Source organism: Aythya fuligula, unplaced genomic scaffold (genome assembly GCF_009819795.1).
Source record: "Aythya fuligula isolate bAytFul2 unplaced genomic scaffold, bAytFul2.pri scaffold_63_arrow_ctg1, whole genome shotgun sequence".
In the NCBI taxonomy this organism is placed as follows: Eukaryota; Metazoa; Chordata; class Aves; order Anseriformes; family Anatidae; genus Aythya; species Aythya fuligula.
The window spans coordinates 70348-81202 of NW_022473997.1; the positions used below are offsets into that span (position 1 = coordinate 70348).

A 10855-nucleotide genomic window follows, 5' to 3' on the forward strand; every position below is an offset into this window, starting at 1 on the left:
CCTCCCCTTTCCCCCTTTTTCCCCTTTTATCCCCCATTTTCATCCCCTTTTCCCCCATTTTCTTCCCCTTTTATCCCCTTTTCCCCCACTTGCCTCCCATTTTTCTCCCTTTTTTCCCTTTTTCCCCCATTTTCCTCCTTGTTCTTCCCATTTTCTTCCCCCTTTTCCCCCCCCCTTTTCCCCCCATTTTCCTCCCCTTTTGTCCCCTTTTCCCCCCTTTTCCTCTCCTTTTTCCCCCCTTTCCCCCCCCATTACCCCTCCTTACAGAATCACAGAATTTCTAGGTTGGAAGAGACCTCAAGATCATCGAGTCCAACCTCTGACCTAACACTAGACACTAGCAGTCCCCACTAAACCATATCCCTAAGCTCTACATCTAAACGTCTTTTGAAGACTTCCAGGGATGGTGACTCCACCACTTCCCTGGGCAGCCTGTTCCAATGCCTCACAACCCTTTCAGTAAAGAAGTTCTTCCTAACATCTAACCTAAAACTCCCCTGGCTCAACTTTAGCCCATTCCCCCTCGTCCTGTCAGCAGGCACGTGGGAGAACAGACCAACCCCCACCTCGCTACAGCCTCCCTTGAGGAACCTATAGAGAGCAATACCCCCCCCATTACCCCCCACACCCCCCTTTTTTCAGCATTTCCTCCCTTTTTCCCCACATTTTCCTCCCCTTTTGTCCCCTTTTCCCCCATTTGCCTCCCCTTTTATCCCCTTTTCCCCTATTTGCCTCCTTTTTCCCCCATTTTCCTCCTCGTTCTTCCCCTTTTCCCCATTTGCCTCCCTTTTTTCCCTTTTTCCCCCATTTTCTTCCCCTTTTCCCCCCTTTTCCTCTCCTTTTTCCCCCTTTTCCCCCCCATTACCCCTCCTTACCCCCCCATTACCACCCACACACCCCTCATTTTTTACCATTTTTTCCCCTTTTCGCCCCATTTTTCCCCGCAGCGCTGCTGGGACGTGGCGCTGTGCCCATGAAGCAGATCCCCGTGAACCTCTTCATCATGTCCATGGCCGGCAGCACCATCAGCATCTTCCCGGCCATGATGGGCTGGCGCCCGCTGCAGGCACTACTCTCCCTCTCCACCAGTAAGCCCGGCCCCTCCCAGTGCTCCCAGTCCGCCCCTCTGACTGGTTTTCCCCCCCACAGCCCTGAAGCTGCTGGAGAGCTCGAGCGCGCGGCTGCTGCAGGGTTTGGTGTTCCTGGTGGGCAACGGCTGGGGCTGGCGCTCGCCCTCTGCAAGTGCCAGGCCATGGGGCTGCTGCCCACGCACGCCTCCGACTGGCTCGCTTTCGTTACGCCCTCGCAGGTACAGGGGAAAAACACCAAAAAATGGGGCTGGAAGGGCAAAAAATGGGGCTGAAACCCTGAAAAATGGGTGCGAAACAGTGAAAAATGGGGCCAGAAGGGCAAAAAATGGGGCTAGAAAACAAAAAAGAGCAGCTGAAACCCCCCAAACTGGGTCCAAAACCCTGAAAAATGGGGCTGAAACCCCAAGAAACGGGGCCGGAAAGGCGAAAAAAGAGGGCTGAAACCCTGAAAAAATGGGTTGGAAGGGTAAGAAATGGGGCCAAAACCCTGAAAACTGGGGCTGGAAGGGCAAAAAACAGGGTTAGAAAACAAAAAACGGGGTTGAAATCCCAAAAAATGGGTCCAAAACAGTGAAAAACGAGGCTGGAGGGCAAAAAAACGGGGTTAGAAAACAAAAAAAAGGGGTTGAAATACCAAAAAAGGGTGTTGGAAGGGCAAAAAATGGGGCTGAAAAACAGAAAATGGGGTCAAATTTAAAAAACAGGGTTTAATCCTCAGAAAAACAGGATTAAAGCCTAAAAACTAGTGTTAAAAGCAAAAAAGGGTGCTGAAACCCCAAAAAAGCAGGGTTAAAAACCCAAAACTGGGGTTCAAGCCCCAACACCTGGGGTTAAAAGCCCTGAAATGGGGTTAAATCTGAAAAAAAGGGTTAAACTCCCCCAAAACTGGGTTGAAACCCCCCAAAAAGGGGTTAAAAACCCCAAAACCTGGTTTAAAAAAAAAAAAACACCGCAATCCAAAAAAGGGGGTTTAAATCCCTCAAAAATAGGTCAAAAACCCTGAAAATGGGTTCCGAACCCCAAAATGGGTTGAAAACACCCAAAAAAAAAGGTCTCATCCCCCCCATTCCATCCCCACAGCGCCTGGAGCTGACTGGGGGGGGCCTCATCCTGTGACCCCAATAAAGGCGGCAACGGCAGCGGAGATTTTGGGGTCATTTCTGAGGTCTTTGGGGGCGGTTTGGGGGAGTTTGGGCATCTTCTGTTGTTTTTATGCTCCTAGGCTAATACATATTCATTAGTACTCCTAGAAAAGGCAGGGTTATTATAATTAGTTCCTGGAATCCGAACCCTCCCACCGGCGCATGCGTATCAGTCTCTGGTGGTCCCTCTGGGGGTCTCTCGTACTGAAGGCTCCTAGTCTTCCTCCCAGGCTTTTCCCTTGTCCTTCTCCTTTGTTCGTCTTGGCTGGATGGCAGAGACTTGCATAGTGCCCCATGCAATAGTCATAACAGTTAGCCGTTATTCTGAAACCCCTTTGCTCTCTTATCCCCTATTGACACGAATTGCTGGACCATTCCTTTGCAAGATACAAGAACTCTATACATTAACCGCTCTGTTTTCCTTAGACTTGCGGTTATACAAGGGTGTGTAAGACAGAAGGTCACATCTCATCATATCACGCGGCCCTAGCATTGTTGCATATTGACACGAATCAGATGAGCACATTTCACAATCCCCCATCTCCTTTTTCATGGTATTGATTCGTGTTTTCCTTTCCAATCGAGTCAATACTTGCCGAATTGATATCAATGTTGGATCTTTGTTTGTTTTTATTATCATCAGGGAATGGGTTTTCTCTTTCCCTGGTTCTGGGTCAACAGGTACCGCAGATATTTGCATTTTTGTGTAACCGAGTGTATTAGTCTGGTAATACAAGGTATTAAACATGGAACTATTAACAATCCTCCACATATCCCCAATAAAACCATCCTTATTTTAGCAAACCAATCACCGCCCATAAAGCCCCCCCATAATCCTCCTAGATTGATTCCATTCCGAGTTTGAACTGGGACACACGCGATGTTCTTCAAGGCTTTTACAAGTTCACTTACAGCTTTTCCTTCTGTTGTGGTTTAACCCGGCCGGCAGCTAAACACCACACAGCCATTCACTCACCGTCCCCACTCCCTCTCTGGGATGGGGGAGAGAAATGGGAAAGTGAAGCCCCTGAGCTGAGATAAAGACATGGGCGAAAGGGGCTCGGAACGCGTTTTCTGGGGCCCGATTTTTCAGTCGTCTGCTGAAGTTATTATACGTTTCCCTTCGTATTCTGAAGTTATTCTGCAACCCCCCCAGATATCAGAGACTTGAAGGAAATAAATACATTAAATACACTTTAATGTACATTTAAGTACAAATGCATTTAAATACAAATAAATACATTTCCCTTAAAGCTCTCAATGGACACGAATTGCTGGACCTTTCCTTTGCAAGATACAAGAATTATACACCTTAACCACTCGGTTTTTCTTAGATAATAAAATAATAAATTGTAAACTTTGATTACAGCCCTATTTTGAAGACGGAGCCATTGAGCACACCCCGAACCCCCTCCTCCTCCGAACTACAACTCCCAGCGTGCCTCGGGCCTCCCCCGCGCCAATCCGCCGGCACTCCCAACGACGCCTCTGATTGGTCGCCAACCCCGCGGTGGGCGGGTCTTCCTGGCGGGCAGCTTCCGGTTTCCGTTAGAAGGAGGTGGGCGGGGGCGGCGGGCGGCCGGGACTTGGGGGGCTCCGCGGCCCGACCGTGAGAACGTGAGGAGGGGCCGGGGGGGCCCGGGGGGGCGTTGTGGGTATTCTGGGGGGTTGATAGGGGTGCCAATGGGGGTTGGGGGGGTCCCAAGGAGGGTTGGGGGTCTCAAGGGAGATTATTGGGGTCTTGGGGTGGGGGCTATGGGGGTTTGGGGGGGCTTGTGGGGGTCCCGAGGGGGTGTTGTTGTCATGTGGGGGGTGATGGGGGCACCCATAGGGTTATGGGGGTCCTAAAGGGGCGTTGGGGTGTCCCAAGGGGGCTTGGGGAGTGTTGGGGGGGCGATGGGGGTCTCAAGGGGGATTATTGGGTTCCGGGGGGGGCGTTATGGGGTTTGCAAAGGGGGTGTTGTGGTCATGGGGGGGGGTTATGGGGTCTCAGGGGGGGTCCTACGGGGTTTTCTTGCGATCCCTTATGGGGGTTTTGGGGTTTCACTGGGGGTCGGGAGCACCAGGGGGTCATGCTGGGGTCCTGAGGGGGGTGGGCATTGTCCCCCCCCCCCCCACTGTGAGACCCCCCCCCCCTTTCCCCCCCAGGCCACCATGAGCCTGCAGTGGACAGTGGTCGCCACCTTCCTCTACGCCGAGGTCTTCCTCGTGCTGCTGCTCTGCGTCCCCTTCGTCTCGGCCGCCAGGTGGGTCGACATTAACCACCCCCCGCCAAAAAAAAATGAGATATCTGCCCCCCAAAATCAAGTATCTGCCCCCAAAAATCAAATATTGCCCCCCAAATCTTAAATCTCCCCCCATGTATTAAATAACACCCCCAAGACATATTAAATACCCCCCCAAATATTAAATTTCCCCGTCAAAAATTTAATATCCCCCCCAAAAATTAAAAATATCCCCCCAACATTCAATATCCCCCTGAAATATTAAATATCCACCCAAAATCTTAAATATCTCCCCCCAAATATTAAATACGTCCTCCAAAAAATGAAATGTCCCCACCCAGAATATTAAATTTTGCCCCCCAAATATTAAATATCCCCCTCCCACATTTTTAGTATCCCCCCAAATGTTAAACTTCCCTGAAAATAATTGATAACATTAAATATTCCTCCAAAAAATATCAAACATCTGCTTCCCAAATGTTAAATATCCCCTCCAAAACTTAAATACCCCCCCCAAAATATGAAATCTCACCCCCCAAGTATTAAGTATCCCCTCCAATAAATTAAATGCCCCCCAAATTCTTATATTCCCCCCCACAATGAAATGTCCCCCCAAAAAATATTACAGATCCCCCCAAAATATTAAACATTCCCCCTGAACATAGTAAATATCACCCCCAAAAATATTTTTACCCCAAAATATTAGATATCACCCCCCCAAAATTAAATGTCACCCCCCATAACTAAATCTACCTCCCCAGAAATTAAGTATTGCCCCCCCATTATTAAATCCCTCCCCAAAATTCTAAATACCCCCTGAAAACATTAAATTTCACCCCCAAAAATATTGGGTGTTAACCCAAAATACTAAATATCAACCCCATAATGAAATATTACCCCCCCATAATTAAATATAGCCCCCCAAAAAATAAAATTAAGGCCCCCACAATATTAAATCCCTCCCAAAAATATTAAATACCCCCTGAAAATTCTTAATTCCGCCCCCAAAAATGCTGAATTTCACCCAAAAATACTAAATATTACCCCCCATAATTAAATATCACCCCCCCATAATTAAATACAGCCCCCCCCAAAAAAAATTAAGGGCCCCCCAGTATTAAATCCCTCCCAAAAATGTTAAATACCCCCTGAAAATTCCAAATTCCACCCCCAGAAATGCTGAATTTTACCCCAAAATATTAAATATCAGCCCCATAATTAGATATCACCCTCCCATAATTAAATACAGCCCCCCCAAAAAATTAAGGCCCCCCCCAATATTAAATCCTTCCTAAAAATGTTAAATACCCCCTGAAAATTCTAAATTTCCACCCCAAAAAATACTGCTTTTTACCCTAAAATATGAAATATCAGCCCCCTGAAAATTAAATGAACCCCTGTAATAATTAAATATACCCCCCCAGTAATTAAATATCCCCGCCCTTAATTAAATCTCCCCCCCCCCAACATTAATTCCCCCCCCCAAAAGGTGGCAGAAGATCTTCAAGTCGCGCCTGGTGGGGCTGGCGGTGGCCTATGGCAACACGGCCTTCGTCGTCCTCATCGTCATCCTCGTGCTGCTGCTGCTGGGTGAGCCCCCGGGGCCGGCTGGGGGGGGCTCTCAGCGTGTATCCCCCCCCTTTTTAATTATCTTTGCCCCCCCCAGATGCCTACAGGGAGACCCGCAAGTACGACGCCTCGGAGCGCGCGGCGCTGCCCAGCAGCCCGGGGGCCCTGGAGCATTTCCACATGCGGCTCTTCCGCGCCCAGCGCAACCTCTACCTGGCCGGCTTCGCCCTCCTGCTGTCCTTGTGAGGCTTTTTGACATCGGGGGGGTCTCATTTTGGGTTGTGGGGGGCCAAAATGTTCAAAATGGTGATTTTTGCCCCGTTTCGGCAGCCTGCTGCGGCGCCTGGTGACGCTGATCTCGCAGCAGGCGCTGCTGGGCGCCTCCAGCCAAGCCTTCCGTAAGCAGGCAGAGGGGGCCAGCCAGGCCGCCCGGCGCTACATGGAGGACAACGAGGCCTTGAGGAAGGTAGGGGGGAGCTTTTTTTGGGGGTGGGGGGGTCGTGAGGGGGTCCTGACCCCCCCCCCCAAAAAACCCGCAGCAGCTGCAGGAGGCCGGGGGCGAGGGCGGCGCGCCGGCGCAGGATGAGAACGAGAGCCTGAAGGCCAAGGTGGAGAAGCTGAAGGAGGAGCTGGCGGCCAGCAAACGCAGTAAGGGCGGCGTTGGGGGGGGGGAAATTAAAGGGGGGTTCCCAAAAATTATTAGGGGGGGGCCTCGGGGGTGCTGACCCCCCCCCCGGTGTCGCTCAGCCCTGGAGAAGGCAGAGAACGAGGTGCAGGCGATGCGGCGGCAGGCGGAGGGGCTGACCAGGGAGTACGACCGGCTGCTGGACCAGCACGCCCGCCTGCAGGTACTGGGAGGCACTGGGAGGGACTGGGAGGCAACTGGGGGGGGCTCCTGACCCCCCCGCGTTGACCCCCACCCATTGCAGGCAGCACACGACGGCCCCCGGGATAAGAAGGAGGAGTGAGAGGGATCGCCCCCCCCCAAAAAATATTTGGGATTCTTTTTTTGGGGGGGTCAGGAACAGGCCGTGGGGGCCAGGTGCCCCCCCTGACCCCCCCCAAAAGGCTGGGACCCCCCCCAAAGCTGGGACCCCCCCCCCGCAGAGCTGAGGACCCTATTCTGTTACACAGCAACGCACCTTGGGGGAGGGGTGAGCACCATTTTGGGGGTTTTCTCCCCAGTTTTTTTCGAGGGGGGCCACCAATTACTGGGGTCAGAGGGGTGGGGGTTGTGTGTGTCCCCCCCCCCCCCAAAAAAAAAATAACTCGTGCTTCAATAAAGGTTTGGGATCAGGAGGCGTCTGCTGGGGTTTGGGGGGGGGTGGTGCAGAAAAGGGGGGTAAAAATGGGGCTGAAATCGCTTTTTTTGGGGTGGGGGGAGCCAGGTGGGGGTCTGGAGAGCTTTATTGGCACTTTTATTTTTTGGGAGGGGGGTCACGGGGTGGGGTGCAGGGCTCGCGCCCGCCGCCGCAGCGCCTCAAACTCGCCCTGCACGAAATCCGTCAGCGCCTTCCTCACCTCCACCTGCAGGCACAAAAGGGGCCCCCCCCGTTACAGGGCAGGCTCCCCCCAGGCCCCAAAACTGCCCCCCTCCACCCCAAAACTCACCGTGGAGGTGCCCTCCGCACGCAGGCGCTCCAGGAGGGGCCGCACGCTGAAGGGGCGCCCCACGACCACTGTGATCCTCTGCGGGACATCATCAGGGCCCCCCCCCAAAAAAAATTCAGACCCCCCCCCTTCAAGTTTACACCCCCTCCTGAAGCCCCCTCCCCAAATTCAGCCCCCTCTTTGCCCCCCCCAAAACTCACCTGCCCCACGCGGGGCACGTAGGGGCGGCTGTTGGGCAGCACGTCGTTCATGCCTGGTGTGGGATTATTTTTGGGGGGGGGGGGGGGGGTCAGCAGCGGGGGTCCATGTTCCCCCCCCCAGCAGGAGTGGGGTCTGGGCCCCCCCAGGCCAAAAAAAAGCCCCCCAAATCCTTGCTCACCCCCGTGCCACAGGGGCAGGACGACGGGGTCCAGGCGGCACTCGGCCAGGAGGCGCCCGATGCCTGCGGAGAGGGAGGAACTGGGGGGGGGGCGCGGCTGGGGGGGCTTGGAATTGGGATTATGGGGTCTGGGGTTGGGATTATGGTCTTGGGAGGTGGGATTATGGGGTCTGGGGGGAGGGATTACCAGGTCGGGTCATGGGGAGGATTATGGGGTTGGAGAGGAGGGTTATGGGGCCAGGATTATGGGGTTGGCGGGTGGGATTACAAGGTTTTTGTGTTGGATTTTGGAGTTGCAGGAGGGGATTACAGGGCTAAAAGGCGGGATTACAGGCTTGGGGGTGGCTATTACGGGGCCGGGGGGTGGGATTATGGAGTCGAGGGTGGAACTATGGGGTTGGGCAGCAGGATTACGGGGCTGCAGGGGGATGGGTTACAGGGCCAGAGGGATATTACAGGATTGGGATTATGGGGTCGTGAGGAAGGATTACAGGGTTGGGGGTAGGATTACGGTGTCAGGGGGCAGGATTAGGGGGCTGCGAGTGTAGATGACAGGGTTGGGGGCAGGATTATGAAGTCAGGGGGAGGATTATGGGGCTGGGTGGCGGGATTATGTGGCCAGGAGGGGAGATTACAGGGCTGGGGGGGGGATTATGGACTCGGAGGTTGGGATTACCGGGCTGGGGGGGGGATTACATGGCCAGGAGGCGGGATTACGTGGCAGGGATTACAGATTCTCACCCCACTTGAAGCGCACGAACTCCTGCCCCATGTTCACTTTACCTGGGGGGGGGACAGCACCGTGGGGGGGGGGGGGCAGGGAAGCCCCCGAGGGTCCACCCCCTCTCCTGGGGGGGCTCCCAGTGCCTCCCAGTGCTCCCAGTTCCCCCAGTACCCTCGGGGAAGACGTGCACCCAGTCCCCCTGGTTGAGCTTCTCCAGGATGAAATCCATCCCGCGCTGGTACACGCCGTCCCCTGGGGACACCAGTGCTCCCAGTATGAACTGGGAAGCCCCCCGGGGGGCCTCCCAGTACCTCCCAGTGCCTCCCAGTTTGTCCCAGTTCGGCGCTCACCCCGGCAAACTGGGACGCAGCGGCCCAGGCTGAAGAAGCGCGCGTGGAGCTCGCGGGTAAAGCAGATGTCGGCGGCTGCGGGGGTCCTGGGGGGGGGGAAAATGGGGCGGGGGGGTAATCTGGGGGGGGATTTGGGGGGGTAATCCGTGGGGGGGGTGCTCACCAGCGCATCTTGTGCAGGCTCCAGACGTGGCGCAGCTTCAGGGAGCCTTGGGGTGGTTTTTTTTTGGGGGGGGGAGGAAGGGTGAGGACCCCCACCCCGGGGGGGGGGTTGACCCCAAAAATGGACCCCCCCGGACCCTAAAAATGCCCCAATCCCCCCTAAATGCCCCCAATCTCCCTAAATCCCCATTTAGCCCCCCCCCGAGCCCCCCCAGACCCCCCTCAAACCCCTGAGTCCCCCCAACTCCCCTTAATCTCCCCCTGGGAGCCCCCAACCCCCCCCAGCTGCCCCAAACCCCCTCCAGGACCCCCCCGTGCCCTCCCCCCGACCTCTTCAAGACCCCCCAGACCCCAAATCCCCATTTACCCCCCCCTCGAGCTCCCCCAACCCCCCTAAATCCCCCCTGGGAGCCCCCAATCCCCCCCCCAGCTGCCCCAACCCGCCCCCCAGGACCCTTCCGTGCCCCCCCCACCCCAGAGATGGGGGTCGTCCATGCAGGACTGGTGGTTGGCCAGGGTGAGCAGGGGGGTGCGCGGCCCCCGCCCCTCCACCAGCGCGTGCAGCACGGCGGCGTCATGCACCCGCAGCCGGTTCAGGTACCCTAAAAAAATTTGGGGGGGGGGGGGCACACAAAATTAGGGCCTCCCCCGAAATAAAATGATGACTGGGGGGGCGCGGGGGGGTACTCACGGGTCCACAGGAGGCTGTAGGTGCCCACCAGGCCGGTGACCACGCGGCTCGCGGCCGACCAAGATTTGGGGGGGGCGCCCCCCCCCGAGGGGAACGGCCAGGGGACGGCCAAGGGCATGGCGCATGGCTGGGGGGGGCACAAAGGGGGGGCAAATATAACGGGGGGGCAGAAAGGAAGGGCAAATATAAGGGGGGTATAAAGGGGGGGGCACAAAAGGGAGGGGCACACCTCTGTGTGACCCCCAGTGCCCCCCCCGCCCAGTTCCTTCCCATAGCCCCCAGTGCCCCCCCCAGTGTCCTCCAATCCCCTCCCAGTGCCCCCCAGTTACCCCCAGTACCTCCCCCACAGCCCCCAATTCCCCCCCCAGAGCCCTCCCAGAACCCCCAGTTCCTCCCCAGTGCCCTCAGTTCCCTCCCAGTTACCCCCCCCAGCCCCCAGTAACCCCCCAGTGCCCCCCATACACCCCAGTTCCCCTCCCAGTCCCCCCCCAGTACCCCCCCCCATTGCTCCCAGTACCCCCAGTTCCTCCCCAGTTGCCCCCAGTTCCCTCCCAGTACCCCCCCCAGACCCTCCCCACCTGCTCCTACTGCCCTCCAACCGCCCTCCCGGCCCCCTTTCCCCCTAATTAACCCCCATTTCCCCTAATTAACCCCCAATTACCCCCCCCCCACCGACTCCAGGCCGCCGCAAAGCGCGCCCCGCGCCGACTGTCGCAAAGCTGCCGTAAAGCGCGAGGCGGCGTCGCAAGACCCGGAGGACCCAGAGCAGACGAGTTCCGCCTGGTTACCATAGAGACGCGAGGAGGCGGAGCGGGGAACCCCCCTGAGGCACCTCCCATTGGCCACGGCCCCTCCCTTCACCCCCACCAATCACCGTATAGACTGAATCCCCGCCCCTCACTTCTCCCCAC

At 56.0% G+C, this 10855-nt stretch overlaps 3 protein-coding genes across 3 annotated transcripts; 2 read left to right on the forward strand and 1 right to left on the reverse strand.

Annotated features, from left to right (window-relative positions):
• Window positions 1–953: 953 nt before the first annotated feature.
• On the forward strand, window positions 954–3725 carry LOC116501662 (ER membrane protein complex subunit 4-like; the record flags this gene model as incomplete). Its single annotated transcript, XM_032207251.1, is given in 5 exon segments — window positions 954–966; window positions 969–1088; window positions 1150–1215; window positions 1218–1309; window positions 3603–3725. Coding segments are annotated over 5 exon segments (414 nt in total), but the record flags the coding sequence as incomplete, so codon positions are not given.
• A 61-nt stretch (window positions 3726–3786) lies between these two features.
• Window positions 3787–7326, forward strand: BCAP31 (B cell receptor associated protein 31). Its single transcript, XM_032207258.1, has 8 exons — window positions 3787–3850; window positions 4382–4479; window positions 5948–6048; window positions 6125–6269; window positions 6358–6493; window positions 6567–6675; window positions 6775–6875; window positions 6957–7326. The coding sequence occupies exons 2-8, from the start codon at window positions 4388–4390 to the stop codon at window positions 6993–6995; spliced, it is 723 nt and encodes a 240-aa protein (XP_032063149.1). The 5' UTR covers window positions 3787–3850; window positions 4382–4387; the 3' UTR covers window positions 6996–7326.
• Window positions 7327–7428: 102 nt separating this feature from the next.
• On the reverse strand, window positions 7429–10653 carry TAZ (tafazzin). The gene is made up of 11 exons (XM_032207257.1): window positions 10617–10653; window positions 9945–10071; window positions 9727–9855; window positions 9255–9300; window positions 9092–9177; window positions 8913–8993; window positions 8759–8800; window positions 8018–8080; window positions 7839–7891; window positions 7639–7716; window positions 7429–7554 (listed from the first exon to the last, which is right to left on the reverse strand). The coding sequence occupies exons 2-11, from the start codon at window positions 10060–10062 to the stop codon at window positions 7465–7467; spliced, it is 786 nt and encodes a 261-aa protein (XP_032063148.1). The 5' UTR covers window positions 10063–10071; window positions 10617–10653; the 3' UTR covers window positions 7429–7464.
• Window positions 10654–10855: the final 202 nt, after the last annotated feature.